Source organism: Pteronotus mesoamericanus, unplaced genomic scaffold (assembly GCF_021234165.1).
Source record: "Pteronotus mesoamericanus isolate MK-2021 breed Mesoamerican mustached bat unplaced genomic scaffold, CSHL_Meso_final contig_56, whole genome shotgun sequence".
In the NCBI taxonomy this organism is placed as follows: Eukaryota; Metazoa; Chordata; class Mammalia; order Chiroptera; family Mormoopidae; genus Pteronotus; species Pteronotus mesoamericanus.
Window position 1 is genome coordinate 12,188,977 of NW_026555201.1, and position 21,665 is coordinate 12,210,641.

A 21,665-nucleotide genomic window follows, 5' to 3' on the forward strand; every position below is an offset into this window, starting at 1 on the left:
GAGAGTAAAGTCTTCCTTCATAATTACCTTCGGTACCAAAGATCAAAATTAAAACTTCAATGAACTATCACAGGCAAATAAATATCTTCTAGATAAAATTTCTCGTTTGAAGTTGATGAAACCTAAGTGACTTGCAAAGATTACAAAGCCCTCAAGTTAGGAGCTTGGTCTAAAATGACTCCTGACTCCAATCCAGTTCACTTGTCATGGTAATAAACACCTTACTGTCCACTGGCGAGAGGATATTTTGTTATTTAGATATGATTCTCTAAAGCAGGACTTCACCAGCACAGCTCTATGGGCATTTTGGATCATGGAATTCTTTGTTATGAGGGCATGTTCCTGTGCATTGTAGGATGTTTAGCAGCATCCCTGGCCTCTACCCACTGAAGACCATATATGGAAGAACAATTGTGCATATGATGACTTTGAATCCAGAAGCTTTGCTAAGCTTACTTATTAATTTAAACAACTGAAAGATTTCTAACAGAAAAATTCTAAAATATGATTAAGAGAAATTAAGGAGAATTGAATAAATGGATAGCTATACCATGAATGGGGAGACTCAATGTTATAAAGATGTAAGCTATAGATTGAAAGCAATTGCAACAAAAATTCTAGGTGTAATTCCACACCAGTTGTGACAATGAAAATGTCTCCAAACATTGACAAAAATCCCTTAAGAGGCAAATATCCCCCAGTTAAGAACAACAGCCCTAAAAATGTCTCTATATCCCTAAAACGATTTGAATCTTTGTGAAAACAGAAAGAATCCTGCAAACTTTGTACTATTTCTCATAAGAATGTTAAATCTGTTATACTTTCTACAATTTCATACCCTTTCATCAAAAAGTCCAAAACCTGTGTGATTGCTCTTTAAATCTGTGATGGTCTTCCCCGTCTGCTCAGCCCGGTTCTTGCCATTCTCAGCTTAACTTTGTACCAGGGGAAATTACACAGCCCAAGCTCCCTTGTTTTCTGGTTTCTAGGCAATTTCAGTCAATGGGCGGTACTGGCAAAAGTTTGGAGTGGGCAGGGGGAAGTGAAACAGGACCCTTTTCCCTTTCTCTGTTCTGACCATCTTCCCTCTGTGGTCCCACCCATGGGTTTCATCTTCTACCAGGTGGCCCTGGATCTTGGGCTGTGGTTACATTAATTGTGTCTTTCCAGTCCTAAGGATGATAGCAACTTCTCACTGTTGCTAATTTCTGGTTTACCTTGCTATATCCCCTTTGGCATTTTCTTCCATCATCTGTGTAAGCAGTTGCTATGAACTGAATTTTGTTCCCTCTCTCCCCAAATTCATATTCAGGGCCCTAATCTTTAGGGTAGCTGTATTTGGAGTCAGGAAGTAATTAAGGTTAAATGGTATCTTAAGGGCGAAACCCTTATCCAATAGGATTAGAGTTTTTATAAAAGCCCAGGAGCTCCTTCAATCTCTCTGTTCCCTGTGAGGACACACAAGAAGGTAGTCCCTCTGTAAGCTAGAAACAGAGCTCTCACCAGGGACAGAATCTGCCCGCTCCCTGAGCTTGGACTTCCAGCCTCCAGGACTGTAAGAGAACTCGTTTCTATTGTGTAAGCCCCCTAGACGAGAGTATTTTTTTTACGGCAGCCCAAGCTGACTAATACGGTAATTCCTTGTATTATATTTCCATTATTTAAACAGAAAGTGTTAGTTTTCCTGCCTATCCTGGCTGATATAATTCTTATATCCCTGATACCATGAAATATTTACCATAAATTACCCCAATATGTGCACTTGCATATGCATTTCCTTACCTATTTCTCCCAATAACACTGTAAGGTAGGGCGAAATGGTACGACATAAGCAGCGCAGGTTCTCAGTCACTCACACTGAATAACAACACCCCTACCCAAAAAAAGTTAGTTCACCTCTTTGGGCCCAATTTCCTCGTTTGTAAATCTGGTCTAATAATAGTACCAAGAAGGTCATTCTGGATTAAATGAGTTACCATATGCTAAGTGCTTAGAATATTTTTAGGCATATAATAATCCCTCAGTAAATCTAAGTATTATTTTTAGCTACAATTTGTTGAGTGCCTATTATGTGCTAAGTACTTTAATAGGTATTGAGGACATAATGACAAATAACAAATAATGTATTTAAGGAGTTGCAGGTACTTACAATAAAATTTGGCAAGTGGAATAATAGACATATTATGGGAAAGCCAAATAAAGCATGACCCTCAGCTAGGGTTTGGGAGACAGTCATCAAGGTTTGAATCCTAGTTTCACCAATTACTAATAGTTTGGCTCTGGGTTTAAAGCTCTAATTCTCTACTTTCCCACCAGCAAAATGAGAATAATAATAGATAGTATCTACCTCATAAGGATGTGGTAAGAAAAAAGAAGACAATAAAAGTACCGTTTTTGGCATGGCTTCTGATAGGCATCGTACTCCAGAAAAGACAGTTAGCCTTTGTCATCAGTCGGGGAGCACAGAGTCAGGCTGTTAACCTAGCCAGGTCTCCCCCCAGTTCTCCACACTTTAGTGGTCCTTCTGACTACTTGACAATAACTGCCTTTCTTCTTCTTTCTCCTCCTCAGAAGGGGACATTGAGTCTATCACACTCTTCTGGTATGAGGATAGATTAGTACAACCACTTTAGAAAATTTCTTGACAGAATCTATTGAATCTATGTATACAAAGCAATTCCACTTCTGCATATCTGCCCAGAAATGAGTACATATACATACTTAAAGACATAAAAGAATGTTTTCAGCAGCTTTATTCAGAACAAGGCCAAATGGGAAGCAAACCCAATGCTCATCAACAGGAGGATGGGTAAATACATTGTGATATGTATTTATTTTTATAATGAACTACTACATAATGATGAGAATTAACTTTGGTTGCATGCAACAGTATAAATGAATCTCACAAACAGAGTGCTAAGGAAAAAGAAGCCAGACTGCCTATTTTACTACTCCATTTACAGGAAGTTAAAAAATAGGCAAAGTGAATCTGTGGTCATAAAATTCAGAAAAGTAGTTATCTTTGGGGAAGTTTTTGCTGAGAAGAGCAGTGGTATAGTAATACATTTTTAACAACCATCTCTCAACCCATCCCCATCCCCCCGCCAAATCCCTGGTTTTGTATCATTTGCCAGTTTCCATGGTGTATATACTCCCACCATGGTGGATTCCAAGCTAGTAAAGTGACGTTACTGAGCACAGAGTTGGGAAGAGGTGTATCTGCATATGGTCTGCTCTAGCAAGTCGGTGTGAGCCCGCTCTCACACACCACTGGGGCACTCTGGATGCTGGAAACGTCCTATGTCTTGATCTGCAGAGGGCTTACACAGGTGTATACTTAAGATTTGTTCACTTTATTATGTGTATACTATAACTCAATAAAAGGTAAAATGTAAAAATGTCTGTGAGAACTAGAAAGATAGAAGCTGTTCTAACTATGTACCAGAGGAAGGTCCAGAGAGGAAGCAAAGATTTAGTGACTGAAAAGATGGCATTCACATCTTCTTGTCCCCATAATAGACAGAGAGGAATGAGAGACACCCTTAATAGACATCGGCATGAATAGAAAAGAGCTGGGCCACTCTCTCAATCTTTCAACTTGAGGCTTAATTTAATCTTATCACTGATGGGTGATATGCCACACAAAACCAAGTGTTGCTTCTGAAAAGCCTATGTGCACTGCATTACCTGTCACTCAGAGATGGAGGTTGTCCCACGGGGTAGCTCCAGATGAATGTTTTAAGCACAGTACCATCTGAACATAGCGATCAGACACACACAAAAAAACACCAGTGTATAAAGAAAGTTACTTTTATTTTTAGTAAAAATGTACATTCATATCACTTTCCTAGTATTACTAAGGTCCTAAATATGTTCAACATGTCTGGAAGATATAGTCTAGTTAAACGAGAAATTTTAATAGGACGGCTGCTCTTAATACATGCAGCACTCATATATATAAAGTCACAAAGCCAGAGCAAAATTTTTAAGGAGTTTGACTGATGATAGCTCGACACATCCACAGATTCACTTGTTCCCAATCTGGCAGAACAGGACCATAGAGAATATCAGACCAAGTATCTAGAAAATAAAATAATAGAATTAACATGGAATTTAGGGGAAATTGTTGGAGACATTATAAACAGACAGAAAGAACATTATACATAAAAAGATTCTGGCTATGGACAGGCTTAATCTTGTTTATCTAAGGCATTTATCTCTCTTCATGGGAAATTAGAGACTCTCGCGGGACAAAAGAGCACTGAGAAAAGCTCTCTGAGTATTTTGTGTCTTAATCAGGGTGTTCAGCTACCCAATCCACCTCAACCCTGCCCTCTTTGGTTGTTCAGTAGCAGCTGCCACAGAGCATCCACCCTTCTGGACACACACACCCTTCTGCAGGGGATCCGCCCTAAAGCTCTGAGGACCTCAGGACTTTGGCCCCTCAATGTACCTATCGCTTCCGGAAAAGGGTTATGATCACTTGGTTTGGATCACCTGCATGAAAATCAAGGAGTCTAGAATTTCTCTTGATATAGTTAGGCGTTGCCAAGAGGAATGAAAAAGAGTAACTTTTTTCTTTAAAAACTTGTGAATCTTTGGAGAATACGCTTTATTCAGAAATGTCCTTTGAAGTGAAAAAGACACAGCTGAAAATCTGGGGCATAGCTTCTGGCTCATTAAGTGGCTCTACCAAGAATAAAGGATGCTAAAACCTGCCCTTACTCTCTTTGCAGTTAGTGACTTGCATGCTGTGGCTTTGATGTAGAAAGACTGGTGTGTATTACAAATCAAAAGTTTCCTCCCCTCCAGCCTGCTCTGAGGAGAGGCAGGAGGAAGGCGAGCTGCCATTTATGCTGAGTCATCTCAAGTGCCCCTACTCTATTAAAATAGCCTGCTTAATAATTCTTTTCTGAAAATGCATTTTAAAAGAGAACTAGTGCCCAATATTTGTCTTCTTAAAAAAAAGTAAACATCAATACTCTGCAAAAGATAATGATTCTTGGAGTGTTCTTGAAGTCATTCTAAGCCTTGAAATTTAGTCTTTTTGATTTGGTCTCAAGCCTCAAGTCTGGGAGACAAGTACCAGGAAAAAATAAAGAAAATGGGCAGGTACTGGGATTAGGCAATTGTCATCTTTCACTGTCACATTCTTGAAATAGACGCCCACCATCTATCAGCAGACTCGACAATTAATATCACACTTTCTTGCATCTCGCTGCCTCTGAAAATTTATCATTTTCATAAAAATAGCAAGTAATGAAAATGAGATTCATTTGGTAATGAATCTCTTTATGATATCGTAATGTATGCAAAGACTCAGGATAAACTTGCAGGATAAAGTAATGTGCATGAGTTCCCATTTTCGGGAGATGTCTAAAAATGTAAATTTATCATTTTTCTCTTTATTAACTGTGCTATTCCTGGGATCCTGTCCAGAAAACTTTTATCCTACAGGTGACAACTGTCAGTGTCAGTGGCTTCTTTTTTTTATTTTTTATTTTTTTGCCTCAGCTGGACTGAGAAGAGAATGTGCTGATCATTTTTTGTGCTTATAAGTTGCTATAGTCAAATAAGGAGAGAGATGATAGTCTGATTTTTTTAAACTTGGAATAATGAGGACTCCAAAAGTGTCTATAAATAAAATTTTCTACAAAATCAAGCATCTTGCACAGATTCAGAGCATTCTGTCTAAGAAGAGTCTGTCAGGTATGTGGTCTTAGCAGAGCCTGGAAAGCAACTACTGGCCCACTCCATCAGAGCCTATTCCTGAACAGGCTAACGCCAAGGTTTACATGTCTGATGGTAATTTTTTCATACGATTTTTTATGGAGATAGTTTGAATGTATTTTCTGCATGGAGATATTTGCCCCTGTTTTCTTCTTTAAAATATTTATTAGAGGAATTTTTTTTCTCTCTCTGAGTCTTTATGTTTCCTTGAATTTGGGAAATAGGGCCTAAGTGTTAAGCCTTCAAAATGGGCCTATGTATTAGGCAACTAGGATTAATGACTGTAAGACAGACTAGTGTACATTATTTTGGAAACATTTTTATAGACTGAATATCAGAAGACTGTTTTCAAAGCTACCATTCTTTAAACCAACTATCATACCTACATATAGTCTAGAAATCACACAACTGGCATAATTTTAAAAAGTCATATTTTATGATATTAATATATATAAGTTTCACACCTGTAAAAAAAGGTTTTTATTATATTATAAGATATTATAAGGCATTTCCCTAATAATGTCTTTAGAACAACCAATAAAATATCTAAATATGTAACAACACATGGAACATAAAATACGTTACTTCTCTTGTACTCTTACTTTGTATTAGATGTATTTAGGTTCTTGGCGGTGCCTTTAACTATGATATGAGAGATATCAATCTCCCCAGTTAATTATGTTCTTATTTTCTATGGCTTTCCTTTTGAGAAGCGTCTTGAAAGCTTCTCTGGGTTATAGCCAGTCATAGTCAATTTGAGTTTAACATGGAATTTGACACTTAAATTGACACTGCGCTGATACTTCATTTAAAGCCTGCTCTTTTGGTCCTTCATTTACAGTCTACCCTAGCAACAGGTCGCACGTGGTTTATGTTTATAAATCTATGAGAAAACATGTGGCCACTAGCTCATATTTCTAAATTAGCATTAACTCAGAATACAAAGCAGAGAAATAAAGGACATTTCACAAGAAGCAGAAGTGAGAGAAATAGACTTGATACAAAGCGCCTTTCAACTTTGATCATGTATCAGACATAAAAAAAAAAGACAGTCATGTTTCCAGCAGAGAATGCTTCATATTTAGACCTATTCTTGGCTACCAGGAAGTGATACTCAACATCCCCATTTACTGCTGGTTCTAATGGTTGGCAGGGTAATTCCACCAGTAACTTAAATGACCACTTAGAACACAATAAATTGCTTGAATCCCTGCTAAAATTCCTTTCTGGCAGTGATGTGGCACAAGAAGCAAAAAGCTACCAGCAATCCTAAGGAGAGCATTGTCCGGCATTCCATGAGAGTGAAGCAGTGGTCACTCAGCTAAGCTAACCAGCCGTCAGAGACGTTAACAGAAGACACCCCACACATTGTTAGGATTCTTGCCAGCACCTGAACAGGATGTGAGTGAGTTTGACTCACTTGATATCTAAATTCCCCAAGATCTAGGATGATTCCAAAAATTTTCTCCTAAAATAGTTTTATTTTATCTTTTTGGCAAAGATTTTTAGGCTGTGTAAAAAGTGTCATTCAGGTTCTTTAAAAGAAAATGCCAAGAAAGCCCATCAACATCAATAATCAAATTAATGAGAGTAAATACATAAACCTCAAGAACCACTTCCTTAAAAACTTTCCCAAGTGAGTCCGTAGTCCTTACAGTGAGAAAATCAAAGGCAACTCTTTCGAGTTTTTAGAATGTGTGAAATTTCTCTAGAATGGAATAGCAAGACAACAGCTCCCCACACTCTTGAGTTCAGTTTTTATTTTCTGTTTCAAAATTAGAAGGAGATATAAGAAAATGTAAAGGTTGTGCTTTTAATTTGTCTGGAGCTCTTTCTTCTAACTTTGACTCTTGTACTAGTTTTCAATGGGAAAAAGATATCTGGGACTGAGAACAATGTGGGAATCAATTCAATTTTTATTTCCCAGTAGAGAGATCATTCCGAAGTAATGGCTTAGCTCTGCTCAGTTCCTAAGACTGTAATCCTGTCCTCAAACCCAGGGCGGAGAGAGGGTGACGCTGGCCTTTGAGCCCTTGGTACCTCGTGGTTTTCGGAAGGACCTGGTTTTTACTCGGCTCACCGTAAACGTGTGTTAGAAGAATTAATGGGCAAGCAAGGGAATACATACAAAGAGTCAATAATGAAAGATACTGTACCTCAACAATTGCCAGTCCAAATGCTATTGCGATAATTATAATAATATGTTTTTTAAGTAGGTCTTTTATAAAAGAAATGCATGGCTGTTAAAAAAAAACATAAAAAGTTAGCTTTCATCAAATTTTGACTATATTGTTTAAATTAAGATTTTTCCACTGAGTTGATATTTTTACATTGTTACTGAGATACATAGTCAACAAAAAGGAATTGGATTATTTCCTCCACTTCAAGCTCCTCTGCCCTCTGAAAGGCTATGGTTGAGGTTTGTTCATATATTAGAAATCACTTAAGGGGCAAAATTTTGCTTCAGTTATGTCATTGCTAAATCTAGGAATCTTTAGCTATAAATAATAATTTTATTTTAACTTACAATTTTAGAGCTGTTAGCACCTTGACTGTGTATTTTTTTTTAAGCTTGTAATCTGTGGCAGAGTTCCCTGGCTGGGGTTTTGGCTAATCATTGTGAAAATTTTCATTTTTACAACAAAATTTTTCAAAAATCCCTTTCTAATATGTATCAGGTTTATTTTTACCTTAAAAATAAAAAAAAAAATCGCATGTCCACTATTAGGTCCTTAATTTAGGTAAAAAAGAGAATTTGGGAAGTTTACCTCTCTACCACATTATTTTGAAATTTACTCAAATCCGCATGCAATTCCAAGCTTAGAACATTTCAGGCCAACCTAAAAATTCCAAAAATTGTAAATTATATGAATAATTTTGAAAATGAAAAATACTACACAATGGAATAGTTCTATGGTCTGTATGGCCAGAAAATATATCATCCTCATGATAGTCTTATAAGTGCAAATGGCTAACAAAATATTGCTGTTAGTTAAATAAAATATAAGCTCTCCATAAGGCTTAGTAAAACTGTCTTTTTTTCTTCATTCCTGAATGGGTTTCTCCATTCTCGTCTGATCCAAAGCAGTAAACATTAGAAGATATTATTACATTATTTAGGGTTAAATAAGAGATTAATGATCTACTGAGTCATATTTGTTATGCTTGAGGAGTTTTCTCCCCCCTTTCCTTCTAGATAACCAGGTTATCTTGTCAAAAAGGGAGGGGGAGAGAAACAAATTATGGCCATTTCAGTTTTCTTATTTTTCCAGACTTCTTGTAAATAACACAAGGCCAGCAGTGCAAGTATTTTATGCATTTATAACTTTCCTTTTGGGAAACTGGTGCAAATATCAGCCTGTATTCAGCTGAATTATGTGTGAATTTGGAGGGAATGTCTATTATTTTTAAGATAATGGTAGAGATTTTCAAAATGTACCCTGAGGAAAAAAATCTTTGTGTTGAATCTTTAACAGGAGACAGCAGCCTGCAATTGGTTTTACTAATTTCCTTATTATCTTAATTGGAAACTACATTTGTTTACACCATATTTATCCCTCTCTCCCTTGTGGATTTCATGCCACTCACATTAGGAAGGGAGCAGGGGAACAAGGAGGAATATAAAAAAGTAAGAACAGAATTTTTTTTACTGATACCACTTGGAAAATGGGCATGGTAACTCTGTATTTTGATAGATAACTCCTCCTCCACATGTTACTTTAAATACTAGTAACAGCAATTGCCCTTTAGAACAGAGCCTGCTTAATTTTGATAAAATTAGTAAAAGGAACACAAGTCAGCCGGAGACATGTTTCTACTGAGACACTTTCTATTTCCTGATATATAATTAACCTCAGTAGCCATTACTAAGCCAATGCTAGATTGAATATAATCTTAAAGTATCAAAGAAACTAATTTATTGAATTAAAATAGTTGTTACAGGTCTCTCTCCCAACTAGCCTATAATCTCCTGGAGGATCCAGAAGCATGTCTGATTCCAGCAAGGGTCTGTTTGACACAAAGTAGGCACTGAAGTATAATAACAAATAAGTGAAACATTAATATCAGTAACAATAATTGTCATTTTTGTATACATTCCTTTCAGGCAAGAGGAACAAATGATATAAAACCCTGTAGTAATAGACAGATATCATGCCCTCTAGGAGCCATACTTTGAACCCTGAAAACTGAGTTAGATGGGGTCCCATAACACCTGCGCCTGTTCCTATCCCAGAAATACCAGTAGTTCATTGGACTGAAGTTGCCCAGTTATCTTTCTCTTGTCCCTCTCTGAGCATCAGCTCTGTGAGTGCAGACACTGTCCTAATAGGAAATGAGTGGCTGGCAGGGGTCTGGCACATGGGAAGTGGGAAATTCCTGGGACTTTATATCATGATTCTTATTATAAATATTTGATGAATTAAGTGATAAGAAATATGACATTCACATATTACCATCCGCAAGTCATATAATATATATGACATCTACAACACATACAAGATAAACCCAGCTTTTTCAATTGACTTTAAATATCTGAGGCAGCTTTTAAATTGGAATGCTAATTAGAAAAATGAGTAAGTAAACTTAATATTCAGAGCTGAAAAGCCAGGACCTTTTTTATACCTATAAGATCACTTGTGAAAAGGAATCTTTGATTAGAAAAAAACAAAGGCTTTAATTTTAAAATTAAAGTGAAAATATAGATTTCTAAAACTTATGCTAAAATAGAAAAAAATAGAGAACAATGATTAAAGTCACCAAAGAAAGAAAAAAATAAACTTTTATCTGTTAGTTTGTACTTTGCCTCCTCTTGCAACATAATGTTACTTTGATCTATTAAAGTTGTGTTTAAATAATGCCAGACTCATAGAAGAAAAGAAATACTTTCATCTTTTTATATTAGCTTTTATCTTTAAATAAGGACTTTTTTTTTATTTGGGAAATTCCTGGGACCTTTATATAATGATTCTTATTAGAAGTGCTACAATTTAATTCTTTTAAAGACTTCCATTGCAGAAAAAAAATGAGCAGAACCACTTACTGTGCCAAACTTGATGTGTTCTTACCTGTTTGTAAACAGATTTGTTTCCAAACATTGTACAAGAAGCATCTTGTGTATCTGGACATTCACATGACTTGGAATATTTTTCAAAATTTTCCCCCCAGTCAGCAGCTCCATTGACCAAACCACAGCATTTAAACTGTTTGATGAAAAATAAACATCAAATAAAGCAGGCATTAAAGAAGATAAAACCATTGTCAATATATAGAATCATAGTCTCTGGAAATGATTATTAAGATGTTTCTTATATTAAAATATCATGTATTTTCACCTACCTCTCTGAAAGCAGAAGCAAAAATGAAGGAATATTCCTCTTTGGTCTTAATATTGAAGAAGGAAAAATAGCTTGCAGAAGCAAAAGTCTGGGGAACTTGGAGTGAAGATGAAAAACTCACCCTATAGTTTTTAATGACAAAAGGGGAGCAGAACCAGATTTACTTACCTTAGATTTTAGGAAAGAGTCTCCCAAAAAATTCACTAGAGAGTCAAGAGTTCTTAAAATTACTTTTGCTCAAAAGAGAGGAGAGGTTTGAAAAATGAAATTTCTATGTCATGATCTTTGATCACTGATAGAGGCCAAGAGAAAAAGGCTGAGAGGCCTCTCAAAAGCCAAAGAAGATGTTCAGGAGGCCTCCCCCAGGGTTAAATTCTACACAGACATCTGCACAAGAGGGAAAGGGGTACAAATAGAGCTGAAACTCTTAGAATAATTTCAGAAGGATTAAAGCTGAGGCTAAACCAAGGCATGGGGAAACGCTGGGGAAATTTGCGGTTATGTTTGGGGACGGAAAACAAGGAAGTGATAAACCCGATGACTCAGAGTATATGGCACATGTTATTAGATGAAAGAGAAATAATTATCCCTCATCTTGTCTTATTTGCTCCAGTAGAATAGGAGAAAACTCTTCATGCAGAAAGGCAGAGCAAAATGGCCGAAGGAAACGGAACCACCACGGGGTGGTTTTCCAGGCTCGGATGCATCTCAATGCCAGACTATTGAAAGGGCATTCATTCACTTACAGGGTGACCACATTTCCCATGTTACTTAAACCTCTCTGTGCTACAGTTTATTCATCTGTAGAACACAGATAATAATAGTTGCTAATAATAGTATCAATTTGTAAATTTGTTGTAAAGATAAAAATAAGAAAACCCATTTTCCCCCTAGTCAGCAGCTCCATTGACCAAACCACAGCATTTAACCACAGCCACAACATGAGACAATATGAAACGCTTAAACCAGTGGATGACTTGTAGCAAGCACTCAATAGGTGTCAGCTGTTATTGTTCCTGTTATTGTTCCTAGGTGAACAAGGTGCTGTGCATAGAATGAGACAACAATCTCTAGAGAGTCATCACCAAGAATCCAAGGGGGCACATTCCACTAATATGTCAGCAGGGAATTTGTGTGGGAATTCTCAGAAATCTAAAGAGAAAGCCACCTGGTGTCTAGAAGTTTCTGGCCCTATGTGGTAGAGCCCCAGGTCACTCAGCCAAAGTTTGAGGTAGGATTTCTGTTTTGTGTTGTTAAGTCCATTATGCTCTCACTGCATGTGAGATATTCAACATTGATATCAATGATTTAGATAAAGATATGGAAAGTATCTCTTCAACTCTGTAGCTGATACAGAGCTGGGAGTAATGATTAATACGCTGGAGGATAGAAACGAGTTCTAAAGGTAGTTCAAACAATGGTCTTAAACCAGCAAGTGTAACTGAGGCAGACATAATTTCTTCTACTTTTGGCTCAAAGACTGAATTGTACAAATGCAGGGTGGGGGAAAAGTAGGTTTACAGTTGTGAGTACTCGTAACACAGTTTATACTTGCATTATTATTTATTATATACCATATTATTTTCCATATGACTGACTGTAAACCTACTTTTGCCCTATCCTGTATATAACTCAGCAGGCATTTGTATGACAAAGAGCTGGAGATTTCAGTAGGTCCCAAGTTCCATCAATATTAGCAAAGAGGGCTACCTTGAAATATCCTCCTTTCCTATTCCCATGGTAGACATCATTAATTGTTCACTCTTTCTTATTAAATAATCTTGAACAATATTAATTGAAATATATATTCCAGACCAAAAAGAATATAAATCCCACTATATGCTCTCACAGATCAGTCCACACTACACCTCAGGATTCCTTAGGGAGGTATAGATGGAGACATACTTACAGAAGATTAGGAGGAGGTAGAAAGGCTAAACTTGGCATGATATCTGGTCACCAGATCAGATGTGGGAACAATTGGGGAAGAAGTTGGGCAGAACTTGTTAAAAGAGTTTCAACAGCTAGGTGAACAAGGCACTGTGCAAGGAATGAGACAACAATCTCTAGAGAGTCATCACCAAGAATCCAAGGGGGCACATTCCACTAATATGTCAGCAGGGAATTTGTGTGGGAATTCTCAGAAATCTAAAGAGAAAGCCACTTGGTCCCTAGAAGTTTCTGGCCATATGTGGTAGAGCCCCAGGTCACTCAGCCAAAGTTTGAGGTAGGATTTTTTTTTTGAAAGAGGAAGGAAGGAAGGGAGGAAGGGAGGGAGGGAGGGAGGGGGGAAAGAAGGAAGGAGGAAGGAAGAAAGAAAAGGGGGAAGGAAGAAAGAAAGGGGGGAAGGAAGAAAGAAAGGAAGAAAGAAAGAAAAGGCCCCAGTGGATAAGAGAAAGAAAAAAACTCAGAATGCACATTAAAAAAAAACAACTATGGTCTTATGAACACAAGCAGCTTCAGAGATAGGGTTAGCATATAAGAATGAAAAAAAAATCCAGAATTGTACTACAACAAACAAAACATTTAGAACCTCACTGTTAGCCCTGAGACCTGGGGCCAGGAACAATGTGCCTAAGTGTGACTCAGGGCCTGTCCTAGAGACCCAATGCTTTTACCTGTAGTACACTTGGTTCCAGGTCAACCACCAGGGAGAATCAAGGATGCTCCGTCTCACCCAGGGGAAGACCTGAGTTGCCTAAATTCTTCCTGCTTAAATCTGGATTAATTCTGCGTTTCAGAGTGGGAATGATCTGAAGGCGAGAGGATTAAGGGATGCAGCTATGGGGCAGCTAGGTACAGCACAACACAAAATTAAACAAAGACTGATACATATCAGGTTTTGGCTCTTGGAAATGATGCCTTAAGCAGAATTTTTACAATCTGGAGTCTATTGGAATGGGAACTGGGTAGTGCTCTGGGAAAAAAAAAAAGTCATCTGATAAATAGCTCAAGATAGGATGATTTCAAAGAAAAAGTTACAATGTATAGGACCATCAGTAGATTCTGTTTTTCTTCTGAAACTCCAGAAGGGAGAGCTAGTACTAAATGATACAAATTCTACAATGGCAAATTTGGTTTAAAATTAAGAAAGAACACACTAAGTATCAGCCTTGGATATGTGGGAAGGTGTGGTTAGAAGGAGTTCCACAGAGTAAGTCACATTTCAGTCAAGTTTCAAAGTACATGTAATATTTGGAAAGAAAGAGAAAAGTGATAAGTACATTCCAAAGATGGGGAATAGTGCAAGGGAAGAAAGGCAGAATTGTTTAAAGCATCCTGAGTAGACAAACCTGACTGGACTAGAATGTTGGCATTATGGAGCCATGTTTCAGAAATTTGAAATATTAGGAAGGAGCCAGGCAACAGAATACCTTCAATGCCTGCCCAAGTTTTGATTTCATCCTAAAGATAGCAAAGCAGTCTAAATAATTAAGTAAACAAGCTAACTAACTAATGGGGGGGGGTAATGTACTTATTAAAAAGAGTTAACAAGTCAGATCCAGGTTCAAATTCCAACCCCATCACTTGTTAGCTGTCAGACCTCTCCAAACCCTAATCTTCTCATCTGTCAAACAAGGATAATGAGGATAATTGTGTTAACCACCTCATAGAATTGTTTGAGACTTAACTGAGCTACTAAATGTAAAGCCTGGTACCTAGTAAGTAGCGTTATAGTTCATTTTATGAGAGAGGGAGCGGTCATGGTGGGGGGTGGGGAGAGAGAGAGAGAGAGAAGAGACTGACTCTCCAAACAGCTTAAACACACATATAAATATTAAAACAATGACTGATTTGGCCCACTTGAGGCCTTACTCTGTCAAAAACATATCTTCTTAATCTCCATCCTTCTAAACTGTTTTAGAATGTTGTAAGATGCTGGGAAAAAACAGAAATATTCTTGGATGTTTCTTATTGCATTGTGACCGAACAATCATTTAAAATCTGCAAAAATGGAAATGTTTTTCAATCTTTAAGGAATCCACCTGTTAAAACTTAAGTAAACACAGAAGAACTATGTCTAACTCCCCAAATAACCTATGAATTCTAATTACCTGTTCTTGAAATTCATTCAGGGCTTTCTGGAATGTTTCTGCGGCCTCGGTTGTTGAACTCAAAAGTGCTACATTTTTATGGAGAGTCTCATTCAGAATTTTCTCAGACTGAAAATAAAAAAAATATTGTTAAATTATTCACAACAGAAGATAGTATATCTATTTTTCAAACTTTTCCAAAATTACCAAATATCATCTGTATACACACCTCAGATCTGGAAGCAGCTCCTAGGATACCTGCTGCTATCTGAAGGAGCAGGATCAAAAACAAGCCTATGAAAAACTGGAAAAAATGAAAAGGAATATATGTTATCCCTAGGACATTCAGTAGCACCTCGGAACATTTCAGCATGGCGCTTCTTTTTGCAGTCTGGAGCATGTTACAATTTGAAGTAGTAACCACTCTATTTATTCTACCTTTTGTCTCAAGAAGCAAATTTTGGGACCATGACTACTCAGAAATATTTGCTGATCATAGAAAGTAGTTACAAAGAAAATTTATTCATAGAATTATAGGTATCAGTATGATGTAGAATGGGAAAAGTTTAAAAACTGAAAGTATTTGAATATTATCTTTCTCTACTTTTTTCTTCAAACACAAACTTCAAAACAAACTTCAGAACTGACTGCAAAACAACATTTCTACCACTATCAGAATCACTGGGGTGTTGTTATCAATGTAGATTCCTGAAACCTGCCTCAGACCGATTAAATCATAATTTTGGAGAATACAGCCCATAAACTAATTGTTTTTTTAAAACAAACTCTTCAAGTAATTAAATTCTCAATGGCAAATGAGGCCTTAGTAATCTAAAAGCAACCCCTGTGGATGCTAATAGACTTCTGTTAAAACTTTGTCCTTAACCTTCCCTTATAATAAACAAACGCTTAAAAAATATTTTTTTAGGGACTGACGCAATACTTATTTTATGAGGGAAACAAGTTTAGGTGAACTCTGATAAACTCTTATTTCAAATTTATACCTAATAAATACTTGATACACTTTCTAATTTTTTTCTATATCCCTTCATTATTTTCTTTTTTCAAGCATTTTTATTGTTGTTCAATTACAGTTGTCCCCCTTTTTCCCCCATTTCTCCCCCCTGCCCTGCTCAAGGCCTCTTCCTACATTCAACCCTCCCCACATTGTCCTTGTCCCTGGGCCCTTTATACACGTTCCTTGACTTGACCCTTCCCTCTTTTTTCCCCCATTATCCCTCTCCCCTCTGCCCCTGAAAACTGTCAGTTGGTTCTTTATTTCCAAATCTCTGGTTCTATTGTGCTCACTTGTTTGTTTTGTTGATTAGGTTCTATTAATATGTGAGATCATATGGTATTTGTCTTTCACCCCCTGGCTTATTTCACGTATTACAATGCTCTCCAGTTCCGTCCATGCTGTCACAAAGGGTAGGTGTTCCTTCTTTCTTTCTGCTGCATGGTATTCCATTGTGTAAATGTACCACAGTTTTTTGATCCACCCATTTACTGATAGGCACTTAGGCAGTTTCCAGCACTTGGCTATGGTAAATGATGTTGCTATAAACATTGGGGTGCAAAGGTTGTTTTGAACTGGTGTTTCAGGGTTCTTCAGGTATAATCGCAGCAGTGGAATTGCCAGGTCAAAAGGCAGGCCATCATAAACAAATCCGCAATCAACAAGGGCTGGTGAGATTGCAGAGAAAAGGGAACCCTAGTGCACTGCTGGTGGGAATGCAGGCTGGTGCAGCCACTGTGGAAAACAGTACTGAATTTCCTGAAAAAACTAAAAGTGGAACTGCATGTCCACTCACTATTTTCTATGTATTTTAAAAGTGAAGTCTGTAGGTTGATTATCCCAACACAATCCATCTTCCCTGAAGCTTTCTAAGTAACAGATATGATTGTCTACTTAAGATTTTCTTAGCATGAAATACGATTTTGGCACAGTGCTTATTTAGACACATCTCCCATCATTTGCCAAAAATAGCTTCTGCCACTCTAGTCATACCCAAGGCCTCACAGTTCCTCAAACAGGCCAGCCACACCCAAGGGCTTATAGTTCCTCCAAAAAGCCAGGTTCCGCACCCCAATCTCCCCACCCTACCCCCTGGAAAGCTCATCACAACCTCACCTGCGCAAACACCATATTCACTTCTGCCTCTGTCTCGAAGTTCCCTCCTATATCCTTGCCATTTCCTTCGTGGACCATGCCCACTGTAGCTAATTATTTATTTGTCCATCTTCCCTAATGTGTTCTAATGTTCGTAATGTCTCTGCATTATTTAGCACAGTATCTGGCATGTAGCAGGTACTCAGTAATAGTGAATAAATGAAGGCTAAAATCTGTCTTCTCTCAGGGCAGCCTTAATCTAAGCTAAACCTATCAGCTTCCACACTCAACCCCTCTAAACAGAAGTTTGAATTGCATCAGTCTTGGCGAGTCCTTTTGGCAGACCGTGGGGATGGGTGTTGGGATGCGCCTGGAACACTCACCAGCAGAAGCATGCAGCGGCTCTCCTTTATGGCACCGCAGCATCCCAGGAACCCCAGAATCATGATGGTAGCACCCACAGCAATCAAGATGTTCACACCAACATAAAGATTAACAGATTCCTCACTGCTGAGAAGCTGAAAACAGAAAAAAGAAATGAGAAAAATCCCTTCCCTTGATGTTCTTTATTCAATAGAAGTCCGCTGGGGACCTACTGTGTGCCAGGCCCTATTTTAGGACCTTGAGATACTTCAGTGATCTAAACCAGCAAAAATGCCTGCCCTCAGTGAGCTTACATTCTACTAAGGTGTTACTTATTTGAATGTTTCCAACTTTATATTTTTCTAAGGTGATATATTGGCTATTGGATGGAAGCAATGTAATAGGCTTTTAAAACACCAGTTGTTTTAATTTAGAAGATGTACTTCCACCCACGATGTGCTCTTTGGTTTGTATATTTTGTGTTTTATATATGAGTAACGTGGTAATGCATGTGTTTTTTATGATAATTAAATTAATTATGAAGCCCAGTTCCTCAAACTTGTGATAGACCCAACAATATGAATGAACCTCAAAAACATTAATGTCAGCTACATAAGCCATATCCAAAAGAGTGGTTATTGTATGATTCCATCTATATGATGATCGAGAATAGGTAAACCTAAGCTGTGGTGATAGAAATGAGAGCAGGGCTCACCTTTTAGCTGGATAGGGGGAAAGGAGGAACTGACTGCAAAGGGATGAGGGAACTTTTATGGGTTATTAAAATGCTTTACATATTGATTATAGTGGTAATTTCATAGGCCTATACATTTGTCAAAGCAAACAAAAAATTTAAACTAAGAAAAAAATATATAATCTAGTGCCTGATACTACATTTTAATTCTATCTCCTTGTTCCCAAAAGATAGAATCCATGGAGTCTCCCAGAAACTCTTCATTTTGCCTGACTCAAGTAACGAGATATTGAGGGGTAAAAAATCTTAGGGCCCTATGTGGTGGGTGGGTTATACAACCTGCATAATTCAATTCTTCTTCCCCATATACATACTCTTCTTCTTCACCTTCATAACAGCTAGCCCCAATCTACCACTTGTCCTCTAGATATATCCAGAAGTACAAAATGATTAAAAAGTGAAACCTTGTGCCTGTGTTATAATTAAGAGCCACATGTAGCCCATCTTTCTTGTATAACCTCTATCTATTGGTCTATTTCTAGGTAAAGCATTAGTTCTTAGACTAACTCAAGAGACCCTTCTCCTAGAATCTTCTACGTATCATTGTAGATCAGCTCCCTTACAGGGAATACAAAAACAAAACAAAACAAAACAAAACAAAACAAAACAAAACGACCACTATGAATGATCTTCACATTTTAAATGACATTTTAAAGCAATCCATAGCCCAGAAGAAAGCTTTACTGGACAATCAGCAAGAAAGAATGTGCTAAAGTTGTCAAAGCATTACAACAAAGACCTATTGTCCAGCGGGTCCTAATATATAACCAAGTTTCTAATACTGGAATGGTCAAACTAACCCTGCTGGGCCCCAGTTTCTCATTCATAAAGAGAATTAGGTCAGCCTCTGTGATATCTAAGGTCTCTTTTGTCTCTGAGAGTGTGTGCTTACAGATAATGTTTCAATTTACATATTTAGAAACCTTTCCATTTACATATGTCCTAAAGATTTTTTTGTTCACTTTTCATGTTTTGTATTTGATTGTTGTTTATTTGTTAAGATTGGAGCCAGGAAATCAGTTTTGTTAATAAGCAGTCATGGCATCCGGGTCAAAATAGAAAATCACAAAAATACAAAAAAAAAAAAAAAAAAGCATTAGGCAACCTGCCCTACCACTGCTCTTCAAATGTCGCTTCACTAGAATGCTGTGGCCAGTGCAGGCAACCTTAACAGGGGTGTCAAAACTTTTGGTGTCTTTGGGCCACACTGGAAGAAGAGTTGTCTTGGACCACACAGTAAATACATTGCAACATGTAATCACAAAAAAAAAAATCTCGTAATGTTTAAGATTATGATTTTGTGTAGGGCCACATTCATAGCCATCCCAAGCCTCATGTGGCCTGTGTTCTGCGGGCCACGAGCTGGACACCCCTGCAAGGCACCTGAAAAGGTTGAAGCCTCAGTGAGTTATCAGAACTGTGCTCCTTGGCCAGTGTGGCTCAGTTGGTTGGGCACAATCCTGCAAATCGAAAGGTTGCTGGTTTGAATGCCTATCAGGGTGCATGCCTGGGTTGCAGGTTCAGTCCCCAGCTGGGGCATGTGCAAGAGGCACCCAGATCAATGATTCACTTTCACACTGCTGTTTCTCTCCTTCTCTTTCTCCCTCCCTTCTCCTCTCTTTAGAATCAATAAAAGGGAAAGAAAACACAAAAACAAAATGAACTTTGTTCAGCTCAGAGAGAGAAATAATAGGTGAAAGATCCACAAATGAGACCTGGATGATGTGGCCAGCACTTACTCAGCTGGCTGATGAAGCACTTCTAACTGATCTGGGCAGATGACCCACAACCAAAGACTGGTCAAAGCAGGAAGTTGGCTGGAGGGTCTCCATTCTAACTAAGTCCAGCCTAACAAGTAGCTTTTCTTATTCAGAAAAGAAATAGATCTCTGAGTTCAAGTGTTTGCTACAGGACAGGGCAACAGAATACTAAAACCTGTCTTGTATGAACAGTGTCTGAGTGTGTCTTGGAACAAGAGAAGAATTTGTAAAGAAAAAGGAATGGTTGAACCAGAAATTAGGTGGATCAGGGGCCTCTTTGGGTTCTAAGGACCTCCTGGGACAAGAATGGCTGCCCATATGCTTTGCCTCACAATGCTGAGTTTATCCTGAAGGAGAACAAAGCATCCTCAGGAGACAATTTAGTACAGAGGGATAAGATAAAAGATGTTCATGTGACCTCCCTGACATCCCTCTTTTCTGTGTTTATGCTCATGTTTCTCTTTCCAAAATTGCTACTACTTTTTTTCTACTAGTAAAATTCAGTTCTTTACACAGTCTGGATTCTTTGTCCCTAACTTCAGAAATTTTTAAATCAAGCCAGTTTCACCCGAGTAAAGCTGGTTAATATTGTCCTGGTAGACACCGACAACAGAGTTAGAAGCTGACAGAGCCCAAGAGGTAAAAGGGAACTAAAGAGGTTGTCTCGCTCTATTAATTTATTCTTATCCCTAAATGTGTTGTAACACATTCTCAAGGACAACAGTTCTCCTTTAATACATTCAATATGGGTAATTTCTTAATTGACTGAATACCAAATTTGTTTACCAGAAGCACTAGGGGAAAAGAAAATATTCCCATATCCACTAGAAAATAAAATAAAATACAAGCTGTACACACATCTTAAAAAGCGCAAAGCACTCTCAAAATGGGTGGCTATTAATCTCTGCATTTAGTTTGAGGCCCAACATCGGACATCAATTTTTAGACAACAGAGATTCTGTGTATCTTCAAATACCATCAGTGGTCTCAAATCCCAAAGCCCAAAGCCATTAGGAAATCACATCAGCTTAAAACAGTAAATAAAATCCTGATGGACGAAGATATTACCAACTAGTTGCCACACCTGTCCCTCACCCATTTTCTTCAACACTGTGAGACACAGAATGAGGAAGTGGCTAATTCCCATTGTGGTTCACTGGGTTCTTAATGGAAGAAAGCATAACTTTAAAAGAGGAGAAATAAAAGGAAAAGAAAGAGGGAGGGAAGGAAAGAAAGGAGGGAGGGAGGGAATAAAAAGCCACCCATTCAGAACAGGTGTTCATTTTCTTTTAATCTTTTTTTCCACTAGGCTATGTTCAAAGGCAGTTCGCTGCACCATGGTATAATAAGTTTTAATAGACAATACATTACCTGTATAGCATAGGGAATATAAGTCAATAATATTGTAATAACTATGTATGGGTACTAGACTTATTGGGCGATCACTTCACAAGTTATATAAATGTCTACCCACTATGCCATAGACCTGAAACTAATATAATATTGAATGGCAACTGAAAATGAAAAATTTAAAAATAGAAATTAATGAATTAAGTTTTAAAATGCAGTACCTTAATT

The 21,665-nt window shown here is 37.7% G+C and overlaps 1 protein-coding gene across 1 annotated transcript in view; it reads right to left on the minus strand.

Annotated features, from left to right (window-relative positions):
- Nucleotides 1–3,850: 3,850 nt before the first annotated feature.
- TSPAN8 (tetraspanin 8) overlaps nucleotides 3,851–21,665 on the minus strand; it is a 29,789-nt gene continuing 11,974 nt past the window's right edge. Inside the window, exons 3-8 of the mRNA XM_054580110.1 lie at nucleotides 17,594–17,728; nucleotides 15,330–15,404; nucleotides 15,122–15,229; nucleotides 10,797–10,931; nucleotides 7,887–7,970; nucleotides 3,851–4,080 (exon numbers count right to left, since the gene is read on the minus strand). Of these exons, the coding sequence (XP_054436085.1) occupies nucleotides 4,027–4,080; nucleotides 7,887–7,970; nucleotides 10,797–10,931; nucleotides 15,122–15,229; nucleotides 15,330–15,404; nucleotides 17,594–17,728 (591 nt within the window). The 3' untranslated portion in view covers nucleotides 3,851–4,026. The remainder of the gene's footprint in view (nucleotides 4,081–7,886; nucleotides 7,971–10,796; nucleotides 10,932–15,121; nucleotides 15,230–15,329; nucleotides 15,405–17,593; nucleotides 17,729–21,665) is intronic.